Source organism: Leptonychotes weddellii, chromosome 16 (genome assembly GCF_054177405.1).
Source record: "Leptonychotes weddellii isolate Sample4059 chromosome 16, ASM5417740v2, whole genome shotgun sequence".
NCBI lineage: Eukaryota > Metazoa > Chordata > Mammalia > Carnivora > Phocidae > Leptonychotes > Leptonychotes weddellii.
This window is the reverse complement of record NC_138384.1, coordinates 42,551,726-42,564,048: the sequence shown is the minus strand read 5'-3', so window position 1 is coordinate 42,564,048 and position 12,323 is coordinate 42,551,726. Positions and strand designations below refer to the sequence as shown.

At 41.8% G+C, this 12,323-nt stretch overlaps 2 protein-coding genes across 19 annotated transcripts in view; one reads left to right on the top strand and one right to left on the bottom strand.

Moving 5' to 3' along the window:
• The window catches only part of ZNF229 (zinc finger protein 229), a 474,727-nt gene that overhangs the window by 325,415 nt on the left and 136,989 nt on the right, over nt 1-12,323 (top strand). The window lies entirely within an intron of this gene.
• LOC102747161 (uncharacterized) overlaps nt 1-12,323 on the bottom strand; it is an 81,153-nt gene that overhangs the window by 52,041 nt on the left and 16,789 nt on the right. For 15 of the 18 annotated variants that reach the window (XM_081807052.1, XM_081807038.1, XM_081807041.1 and 12 more), the window contains 3 exons: nt 11,551-11,677; nt 10,246-10,341; nt 4,379-6,967 (listed from right to left, as the gene is read on the bottom strand). In XM_081807052.1, coding sequence (XP_081663178.1) covers nt 5,139-6,967; nt 10,246-10,341; nt 11,551-11,677 — 2,052 coding nt within the window. In that variant the 3' untranslated portion in view covers nt 4,379-5,138. Of the gene's footprint in view, nt 1-4,378; nt 6,968-10,245; nt 10,342-11,550; nt 11,678-12,323 lie in introns of those variants that run through there. The other 3 variants (XM_081807057.1, XM_081807054.1, XM_081807058.1) reach the window with 3 other exon arrangements.

Below are 12,323 nucleotides of genomic sequence, written 5' to 3'. Positions count from 1 at the left end.
CAAGAAACTAAAGCTTATTGCCAGGCCCTTACCTACCTAAACACACCGAGGTCCTAATGAAGCATGTGGGGACCTACTATTGCCTATTACCTACTCCAATGCATCAAGGAACACAAAGTAAATTATTTAAATTTGTGCTTGAACCATTCTTTTCCTTCTTCCTGTGTTGCCCTTTTGTTGCAAGATAGCACCCTGCAAATTAGCCAATTTATATACACTGGTGCCTCACCACTTAATTTCACCTTTGGGTGAAATTAGCCCTATACAAGTCTAAAACTCCACCTCCTTCCATGCTTAACAGCTGGGATCTGGACATGGTAACTGCTCCCACACCACTCCCCACTATGACCACCACAACCACATCAGCTCCAATCCTTTTGTTCAACAATCCATGCTACACTCTCACTATTCCCACATCACCACACCACTTCCTACTTTCCTCCACTTGCTGGATAAGAGCTATAAAACAGTTAAGATGCTACCCAAAAGATAAAACTCCAACAATGCTGGACTAGGCACCCCAGCTTGGGTAACCACTTAAACAACTAATTCCCGCCCCCTTGGAGGTCTCTGCTATCCGTATTAACCACTCACTATCCTCTTTGGTCACCCTCCAGTTCCTTTACTTCCCCCAGCACTTCCTGAACCTCACCAGGCTCTTCCTCATTATCTTTCCCTTCACAAATCCCTTGCCCTTCCTAGCCTCTAACAATTGCAGTTCCATACAGCTATTGAAAGTGTGCCCCCCTTATGTATACACTGATGTACCCACAACAGGGTACACACAGGCTATCTTTTAAATCTATTATAAATTAGGCCTCATTTTTTATATACCACATTTTATATATACCTCAATTTTTGGTATAATAGGCACAAGTCTGGGTCTTTTCAGTTCTGTAGCACAGACTTAGTGCCTAGAGGCCAGCCAAACAATGTCACAACTCCTGGCAGACCACATATATCAAAAAGCCCAAGATTTAGAAGCCTTTTTTTTTTTTTTAGGATTTTTATTTATTTTATTGAGAGAGAATGACGGAGAGACAGCATGAGAGGGTGGAGGGTCAGAGGGAGAAGCAGACTCCCTGCTGAGCAGGGAGCCCGATGCGGGACTCGATCCTGGGACTCCAGGATCATGACCTGAGCCGAAGGCAGTTGCTTAACCAACTGAGCCACCCAGGTGCCCGATTTAGAAGCCTTTAATAAGAAAGTTCAGGTGTACCTGGGTGGCTCAGTTGGTTAAGCGACTGCCTTCGGCTCAGGTCATGATCCTGGAGTTCCAGGATGAATTCCGTCATCGGACTCCCTGAGCAGGGAGTCCGCTTCTCCCTCTGACCCTCCCCCCTCTCATATGCTCTCTCTCAAATAAATAAAATCTTTATAAAAGAGTAAGAGAGAAAGTTCTGTAGGTGCTGTAGGCATTGCATTGGCATCTCAATGCAGATCCTTGAAGGGAAACTCTGGCTGTATGTAGGTCAATAATATAGTAAAAGTCTCTAAAATAGTTCAATAGATAAAACAAATCAAAATAGTCAATGATTTTGCCAAGTTATTATAATACTCCAAGAGATTTCTTGAATCCCCATTGATTTCTTCTCTTGGATCCTTCCTCTACCTGGATTTTTATTATCTGGCCCCACATTATCTTTCATAAAGCTTTCATAATAATTATTGACCTAATTATTGTAGGTCAACTTTGCAAATGTGCCCTCTCAAATGCCAGTTTATCTACAGGGATACCTGGAGGTTGCCATGCTAATCCAAATGTCAGGAGTGAATTGTGAAGACCATAGGAAAGAAACTTGGACATGTGATTTAGTGTCAGCAACTTATAAGCTTCATCTCCTGCCCATGTCCACTGCCTCCTTCACAATTCTGGTAAGTTTCACCTACTACTCCCAAAGTGCAACCTCCCACCATTTTTTAAACTTGTTCAGGGAGGACTTCCACTGTATAAAATACCTGAACATTGACCATTCTTTCTGTTCTGGGCCTTCTCCTGGACAGCTATCCCCTCTACCTTTGATCATCCCAAACGACTACCATCATGAGTTTTGCCACCCAAACCTAACGTTGGTGGGGGTGCTTCCTTACATCACAGTGAAGTTGCTGTAACATGTACATCAATTGGCAAGGAAAAATAAAGCTTTTTGCAGATGACATGATTATCTACACAGAAAATCCCAAGGAATCTATACAGAATGGCAACTTTAACTAATATGCAAGTTTGGCAAAATTATAAGACACATAGAACAATCAACTGCATTTTTATATACTAGCAATAAACAATTGGAAATTGAAATTTGAAAATAGTACCATTTAATTTAGCACCAAAAAACACAGAGTACTTAGGTATAAATCTAATAAAATATGTGCAGAATCTATGTGCTGAAAACTACAAATTACTGATTAAAGAAATTAGAGGGGTCCTAAACAAATAGGCAGATATTCTGTGTCTGTGGCTTAGAATATTCAAGATTGCTAAGATGCTAAGTCTACCTAAAGTCATCTGTATATATTCAATGCAATCCCAACAAAATTTCCAGCAATGAGTTTATTTTTAAAAATCACAAAAAACTTATTCTAAAAATTATGTAAAAGTAAACTAATTAAAATAGCCAAAATATTTTGAAAAAGAAGAATGGAGGGGTGCCTGGGTGGATCAGTCGTTAGGCATCTGCCTTTGGCTCAGGTCATGATCCCAGGGTCCTGGGATCCAGCCCCACATCAGGCTCCCTGCTCAGCGGGAAGCCTGCTTCTCCCTTCCCACTCCCCCTGCTTGTGTTCCCTCTCTCACTGTGTATCTCTCAAATAAATAAATAAATAAATAAAATGTTTAAAAAAAAAAAAAGAAAAAGAATGGAGTTGGAAGACTCATACTATCTCATTTCAAGACTTATTATATAAGGCTACATATTGGCAAAATGACAGACACATAGACTGATGGAACCAAGGAGAGGCCAGAAATAGACCCACGCATGTCTGATCAATAGATTTTCCATAAGGGCGAACAGAAATTAAAAGGATAGTTAATCAGATGTTCACAGGCCAAAAAACATGGCCCTTGACCTCACACTTTATAAAGATGAACTCACATGGATCATAGACCTAAATGTAAAACCATTTCATAAAACTTTTAGATAAAAAAGGAGGAGAAAAATCTTTGTGACCTAGGATTGGGCAGAGTTCTTAGATTTGAAACCAAAAGCACAATCCATGTAAGAAGAAAACTGAACTTCATCAAAAACAAAATTTCTGCTCTGTGAAAAATACTGATAACAGAATAAAAACACAAAACACACAGAGATAAAATATTTGCAAAACATGTAACTGACAAAGGACATATGTCCAGAACACATAAACTCTCAAAAATCAAGAACAAGAAAACAGTTCCCCAAAGAAAATAGATATACATACAGGATACATTCAGATATAAAAGATGCCCAACATAGTCATTAGGGAAATGCAAATTAAAATCAAAGTGAGATGCCACTATAAACCTACTGAAATGGTAAAAACAAAACAAAACCCTGACATGCATTGATGGTGGGAATGCAAACTGGTATATCCATTTTAGAGTTGTTAGCTTTCCATACAGTTAAACATACTATACAATTCCACTCTTAAGTATTTACTAACACAAAGAAAACGTGTTGACACACAGACCTCTTTGCAAATATTTATCCCTGTTTCCTTCATAATCACTAACAACTGGAAACTCAAATATCCTTGAATTCATAAATGGATAAACCAAACATGATACATCCATACACCAGAATACCACTCAGCAATAGAAGGAATGACTACTGTTCCACACATCAGGATTGATGAATCTCAGAAGCATAAAGTGAAAGAAGCCAGACTTGAAAGATTATATACTGTATGACTCCATTTTAGGACATTCCAGAAAAAGTAAACTATGCAGACAGAAAACAGGTAGATGGCTGCCAAAGGCAGGGAGAGGTGACAGGGAGAGTGGTTGACTACAAAAGTCCGAGGAATTTCAGGGCAGGGGGTCTTGGAAGTGTTAAACGTCTTGATTACGGTGGTGGTAATACAATAGAAAGCATTTACCAAAACACAGAATGATACATCAAAGAGTCGATTTTACTGTATACAAACTATTCCTTAATAATAATTTTACAAAGAATGTTAGCTTATAGAATTTTCATAGATGCCTTTCATCTCACTGAGGAATTTTTATCACGAATGGACACTGAATTTTGTCAATCTTACTTTCTCTCAATCTACTAAAATGATCATAATTTGATCAAGAGAATCCAGACATAAAAGAGTACACACATTGAACCAAAGAACAGACTTAACTGTGAGGTATAGCAATCATACTTGTTGCCACTGGAGGTGGGAATGACGAGAAATGTACACAAGGAAACATTCTGGTTTAATAGAAATATTGTATACATTGATTTTGGTGATGATTACATAAGTGTATACATTTGTCAAAATTCATAAAGCTGTAAACTTGAGATTTATGCATGTTGCTGCATGCAAATTATACCTCAATAAACTATTTGCATACAAAAATGCTGGTCACAACCCACTGAAGTGATTTTGGACCTACTGGCAGGTTGATAAACACTAGTTCACAGGACCTGCAGGGTTGGGAAAATGAGCCCATGTGTCTTAACTTGAATGTCCTCCAAGCCTTACAGAATTCCTCTTCTAAGTACATTTCACAGAAATTTTTAGAGAAGAACTGAATAAAAATTTCATATATGACTGTTCTCCCTTTCACTCATTTAACATTACTGAACACCTACCATGTGTGAGGCACTGAGAAGACTGAATAGATTTGGCAGTCAACAAATCCCTACTCTCTTGGAGTTTATATTCTAGTGGAAGAGATTCTGGCACTTCCATCTCAGCCCTTCGGTTAACTTCAGATCAGATTCATCCTTCCTAAGCCTCTCCTCTGTGTAGTATTTGCTAAATGTCAAGGTTCTGAATGAAGTCCTTATGTCCCCATTCTCATGAGGCTTCTCTGCTGTGTGGTCACCCAACCACTGTGACATGTCAAGCCCTGGCTAAATACTCTTTTATAAATAAATGCTTTGTCTTCTAGGAAAGGTCTGATTATTAGACTATTTCAGCACCCATTTGAGGTATTAAAACATATAATTTTATGGAGCTTCTTTCTTGTGTGAATTCTCCGGGGAGGGCAAGTCCTTATCACCCTCATCATCAGCATGCACTCGCTGATGAATTATAAGACTTGAGCTCCAACTGAAGCCCTTCCCACACTCCTCACATTTATATGGTTTTTCTCCAGTGTGAACTCTCTGATGGGCTTGAAGGTATGAGCTCCAACTGAAGACCTTACCACACTCCTCACATTTGTACGGTTTCTCTCCGGTGTGGACCCTCTGGTGGGCTTGAAGATAGGATCTCTGTCTGAAGCGTTTACCACACACATCACACCGGTATGGCTTCTCTCCTGTGTGGACTCCACGATGAGCCAGAAAATTTGACGCCCGACAGAATCCTTTCCCACACTCCTCACATTGATATGGTTTCTCCCCAGTATGGCACCTCTGGTGGGCTTGAAGCTGTGAACCCACACTGAAGCCCTTCCCACACTCTGCACACTGATATGGTTTCTCTCCCGTGTGGACTCTTTGATGCACCTGAAGACTCGAGAACTGGCTGAAGGCCTTACCACACTTCTCGCATTTATAGGGTTTCTCTCCGGTGTGGATTCTACAATGAACATTAAGATCTGAACTCCGGCTGAAGCCCTTCCCACATGTACCACATTTGTATGGTTTTTCTCCAGTGTGGCCTCTTTGATGGGCCAGAAGATTTGAGGCCTGACTGAAGCCTTTCCCACATTCCTCACATTTATAGGGTTTCTCTCCTGTATGGACTCTGAAATGAATGTTAAAATCTGAGCTACGACTGAAGCCCTTTCCACATGCATCACACTGATATGGTTTCTCTCCAGTGTGGCCTCTCTGATGGTCCAGAAGATTTGAGGCCCGACAGAAGCCCTTCCCACATTCCTCACATTTGTAAGGTTTCTCTCCAGTGTGGCTTACCTGATGGGCCTGAAGGTGTGAACCTACACTGAAGCCTTTCCCACACTCTTCACATTTATAGGGTTTCTCTCCTGTATGGATTCTACAATGAATGTTAAGGTGCGAGCTGTAACTAAAGCCCTTGCCACATGCCTCACATTTGTATGGTTTCTCTCCAGTGTGGATTCGCTGATGAGCCTGTAGTCGCGAACGCCAACTGAAGCCCTTCCCACACTCTTCACATCTATAAGGTTTCTTTCCCATGTGGACTCTCTGGTGCACTTGAAGATACGAGCTCTGACTGAAGCTCAGGCCACACTCCTCACATTTATAAGGTTTCTCTAATGTGTGGACTATCAGAGGAGCTTGACAATGTGAGCTTTTCCCAACATTCCTCCCACATTCCTCGAATTTGTGTGGATTCTCTCCAGGGGGAACTCTCTGATGATGGCGAAGATATGACCTCTGTCTGAAACCCTTACATGACGTATCATACTTGTATGATTTCTCTCTGCCATGGACCCTCTGATGGGCTTGAAGGCTTGACAGTCGACGGAAGGTGTTTTCACATTTTTCACATTTATAGGGCTTCTCTCCTACATGAGCTGTCTGGTTAGTTTGAAGATGACAGCGCTGAATGAAACCTTTCTCACGCTCCTCCCCCTGGTTGGGTTTTCCTCCCGTGTGGTCTCTGTGGTGAACCTGAAGATGTGAACTCTGAGTAAAGCCTTTACCAAACTCTTCATCTTTATAGAGTGCATCACCTCGTTTTTCCAACTGGGAGCCAGTTCCTTGAATATTGACCATGGAATCTTGGCACTGGGTTAACTCCTTTGTAACCTGTTGCCAGATTTGCGAGCAGAACAGCTCTTCATGTGGGAGGTATTTTAATCCAATTTCCTGAAGAGTCTCCAGGTCATTTAGATTCTTGTCTCCTATAAGAATAAAGAGAATTTAGAGATGAGGCATATAAACACTTTGTTCGGAGATGTCAAGGCTATAAACCTAGGTCCGTTTAGAATCATACTAAGTTTTAGGGGCGCCTGGGTGGCTCAGTCATTACACGTCTGCCTTCTGCTCAGGTCATGATCCCAGGGTCCTGGGATCGAGCCCCGCATCGGGCTCCCTGCTCTGCAGGAAGCCTGCTTCTCCCTCTCCCACTCCCCCTGCTTGTGTTCCCTCTCTCGCTGTGTCTCTGTCAATTAAATAAATAAAATAAAATAGAATAAAAAAGAATCATACTAAGTTTTACACGTGAGAAACAGGTTAGAAATTTGGTGGCTGTAGATCAAGAAAAATAGTTCCTAGGGAGGCTTTACAAAGATGAAGCTGCACCTTACTAAAAGCCTTGTTTTTGCTATAGCATATGTCTGATAAATAGTTTCCACATAATTCTGCCTATTGCACACACATCTGACCAAAGGCTCAACATGTCTAGTAAGACCCTTATAGACAGATTATCAAAAGATGTCCTCAGGCAATGTTGAAAACCTTTGTTTGAAATTATTTCACTGGAAGTTTATTCCATGTTATAAGCCCTGAAGCACTGGGTCGGTTGGAAAGACATGTTTGGGAGAACCTATCAAGTAAGTGCCTAAAGTTCAGGGTATAAGCAGAGAGTGGTCTTTCGCCTCCTGCTGGGAAATATTCTTCAGGACGGCAATGGGGGAAGAGGTTTACAGTACCACACATCATATCAAAAACTCATAGCAATAAAGTTCCTATATCCTCCAGGGGGAAAAAAAAAGAGTGACAAATCAGAAGCTAATCTTTTATACCAAAGCAAGAACTTGTGAGGAGGAAATGAACGGGGCATGGTACAGATTCTCAAAGTCAATACTGGTCAGGAAGAGTTACGTTCTCCTTGGAACTCTGTTCCACAGCTTGCTACCTACTTCTTTTCAGACCCCTCTTCAAAAAAAACCTTATCAGTGAGACCTCTTTTCCCATCCAATATCCAGCAGTAAATTCTCCCTAACCCTCGACACTCCTGGCCATCTGCCTGGCATTCGCCTTACCCTGTTTTGTTTTCACACAGCACGTATTACATCTAACAAACTATATATGTTTATGTCATTTATCTTTTTGTTTTATGTCTTCTCCTACCTGAATGCAGTATCCACAAGGCCAAGCATTTATATCATTCACTGCTTTATCACCGCTCCCAGAACACTGTGTGACAGTGTCCAATAAATACATGTTGAAAGGATAAGTAAGTCCCCGTTTGACTTCCTTGTGAGAGTTTAAACTATGTTACAAGAGTAAAAGAGCTTTTCCAAGTAAGTTACCTAGAATAGGTAAGGGACTGGAAACAGCAATTTTGCTGGGAAGTTGAAAGGCTTCACCAGATGTTGGGCTAACCTAAGTGGATGTTGCTGATAAGAAAATTATGCTGATCACAAAATCATGGCAAGAATCACTTGAAAGGAAAAAAGGGGAAAAAAAAATAAGACATAAAAGTAGCCATGGGGCCTAGGATTGATTACTTCTGAAATTTCTGTACTCTTCCTGTGTAAAATTTTTTCTTTTTCACATAGGAGTCAATATTTAGAGCCTCAGGAATAATGTCTCTGAAAGCAGGCTGTCAAACTGATGGATACAGAAACATGTTCTTGTATGGACAACACCAGTTTTCCAAGTTACAGGTTGGGACTCCATGAGTCTGAAATAAATTTAGTGGCTTATGACAAGCATTAACAGGACAATATTAGAGGTGCTTTGGAAGTAAAGGTTTCTCTGGATAAAATACCTGCTAGAACCATACACACACACACACAGATGACGGTAGGTGACACTGTTTTCTGTAACTCTTTGGAAGAGGTGGGTGGCTGCCATGAGGAAAATCTTCGAAGGGAAAGACTAACAGGAAAGCCAATTATTACCTGAGAATTTTTCTTTCTTGATAAAGTGTATTTATTTTCTTTAATAGGAGACCTGCCTAAAAAAGTGGCCATCAGAATCTTCATTCTAAAAAGTCGTTCTTCACCAAGACCGTATGATTCACTACTAAAGACTGCAGAAAAGCCACAGAGGGAAAAGGATGTTCAACTTGGTTGCAAGTGCAAAGTCAAGCTTTCATTAAATGTGGGGGATTGTTTTTTTTTTTAAGAGAGAGAGAATGCTCGAGAGAGCCAGTGGGGGGGGGGTGGGGCAGAGCAAGAGGGAAAATCTTGAGTAGGCTCCAAGCTCAGCGAGGAGTCTGATGTTGGGCTCTATCTCACAACCCTAAGATCATGACCTGAGCCGAAATCAGGAGTTGGATGCTTAACCGACTGAGCCACCCAGGCACCTCTAGATGTGGTTTAATGGATACATATCTACTTGTATCCAAAAAAGCACCTGATAAATTAGGATTAGATTAGATAATCATGGATAGGGGGTGCTGCTCTGGACTATGCCTTCATCACACACTTCTGTTTATCACCCATTTAGTATGTCCACAACTAATGAAAAAAAGTCCATGTAAACCATTATTATCTCATTCATTCATCCAACAAGTATTTATAGCACATCTGTCCTCTGCCAAGTCTGTTTATACACTGAAGATATAGCAATAAAGAAAACAGAATTTCTTCCCTCCTGATAATTATATTCTAGCAGGAATACAGTGAGATAAACAAAAATATGTTAATATGGTGAGTGGTGATGAATGCCTAGACACCAAATCGGACAGGTGAAAAGGGAAAGGAGAATGGGGAAACAAGAAGGGGTCATGAACAGGGTGGTCATGGGAGGTCTTTCTTATGATGTTATGATTTGAGAAGAGACCTACGTGAAGGAAGGGAAGGGCCAAGAGGATGACAGAGAGAAAGGGCACTCCTGACAGAAGGAAGAACAAATAGAGAGAGGGTGATGAGGCAGGGCCATGGGTGGCAGAGCAGAGCGGCAAAACTGGACGGGACAGATTGACGTGGGGGCAAGTGATAGGTCACATGTGCAGAAGGATGGGGGAAGAGCAAGGAGCAGGCAGCTGGGGCACCAAAAGCCACTTTAAGTACTTGGCTTTTACTCTCAATCAGATAAGAAGCTACCAGAGATTCAAGCAGAGGACAGGAGTTGACAGACATACAGAAGAATCACTTCAAGTGGAGAACGACTGTAAAAGAGCAAAGGAGGGGAGGGAGAGCATGAGAAACTGCTGCAGAATTCAGAGGCGAGGCACTGCTGTGGAGGCGGGCAGGAAGCATGGCCGACTCAGCCGCACGGCTTTCACCTGAGGCACAGTGGCCCTGGGTTGCTGTCTTTATCATCTGAAGCTTTTCTTCTCTCTCAAACTGGAGTATTACATCTGGAGTGAAGGGTTGATGCCCTGTCAAAAGGCAAGGACAAACATTTAGAATTACTAATACTTATAAACTACTAAAAATGTGGTTCTCGCCATATCATCTGTAGGACATCAAAATTAGTGATTTCCAAACTGTTAATTATGACCCATCAGAAGACTACGTCTGATGCAAAAATCCAGGATATGTAGGCATTCAGTGTAAATTACTGGGAAAAAAGGTCTGTTTTCTTCAGACTCTTTCCACCATTTCTCACACGATTTTCAGCAACAGGATGTAGTTTTTGCTGCAATGTGCAGTTATTGCCAAAGGCTCTGATTATTGTATTTTATTTTTTTAAGATTTTTTATTTATTTATTTGACAGAGAGAGAGCGAGAGCCGGAACACAAATAGGGTAGTGGGAGAGGGAGAAGCAGGCTTCCCGCGGAGCAGGGAGCCTGATGCGGGGCTCAATCCCAGGACCCTGGGATCATGACCTGAGCCGAAGGCAGATGCTTAATGACTGAGCCACCCAGGCGCCCCAGCTCTGATTATTTTCTACCCTATTTTATTTCATTAAAAATGCTGGTACCGGGGCGCCTGGGTGGCTCAGTCAGTTAAACATCTGCCTTCGGCTCAGGTCATGATCCCAGAGTCCTGGGATCGAGTCCCATATTGGACTTTTTGCTCAGCGGGGAGCCTGCTTCTCCCTCTGCCTGCTGTTTCCCCTGCTTGTGTTCTCTCTCTCTGACAAATAAATATATTTTTAAAAAATTTTTAAAAAATAAATAAAATATGCTGGTACCAGGGGCGCCTGGGTAGCTCAATCAATTAAGCATCCTACTCTTGATTTTGGGTTGGGTCATGATCTCAGGGTCGTGAGACTGAGCCCTGCATCAGGCAGCATGGAGCCTGCTTGGGATTCTCTCATTCCCTCTCCCTCTGCCTCTTTCCTCATTTGCACATGCACACGTGCACTCTCTCTCTCTCTCTCAAAAAAAAAAAACAAACGCTGGTACAATGCCCTAAATGTGTGTCATGACCCACTAATCAGAGATGACCACAACTTGAGAAAGGCCAAAAATGTATACACAGCAGTCATCGAGTCAATTTACGGCTCATTTACAAAACATATTTTGACCAGAGGCAAAAGACCAGAAAAATGCCATCCAGTTCAAGAGCTCCAAAGCTCCACACATCCAAGGATACAATAAACACTGCAGGGGGCTGAAGTCCACAGGGCGCCTGTGCTCACCTACAGAGAGCAGGTTCCTGAAGTTCTCCAGCATCACGTCTCCATACAGCTTCCTCTGGGCAGGGTCCAGCAGCCCCAGCTCCTCCTCCGTGAAGACCACCGCCACGTCCTTGAACGTCACAGCCTCCTACAACACCAAGCACACACAACCTCAATCTTGAGCCCAATGGCTGCTGGGAGAAAGAGCACTGAGAAAACTGGAAGGGATGTGTATGAAGTAGCTTCAGATTCTAAGAGACCAAAGTCAATTTTTAAGATTTTTTATTTATTTGAGAGAAAAAGAATGAGAGAGAGAGAGAGAGCATGAGAGGGGGAAGGGTCAGAGGGAGAAGCAGACTTCCCGCTGAGCAGGGAGCCCGATGTGGGAATCGAACCCGGGACTCCAGGATCATGACCTGAGCCGAAGGCCGTCGCTCAACCAACTGAGCCACCCAGGCACCCAAGAACAACTTTTAAATAAATATTAGCCTCCTGTCTTAATTATTTTCTTAGAATAAGTTCTAAGAAGGAAAAATTGCAATATCGAGGATATGCCACTTCAAAATTACTATGTAGGATGGCAGGTTTCCTTTTCAACTTTTTCTGTATTTCACCCCTCCCCTGAGAGAATATAAGTAGCCCTGATTCTCCACACCACACACAACACTGAATATAACCAATGTTTTTAAGTCCTATGTAATCTGATCAGTAAAAAACAACTTACTTTTCATTTTATACTTATTTGGTAATTAAACTATCACATTTTCATATATTTACTGGCTATCTTTATTTCT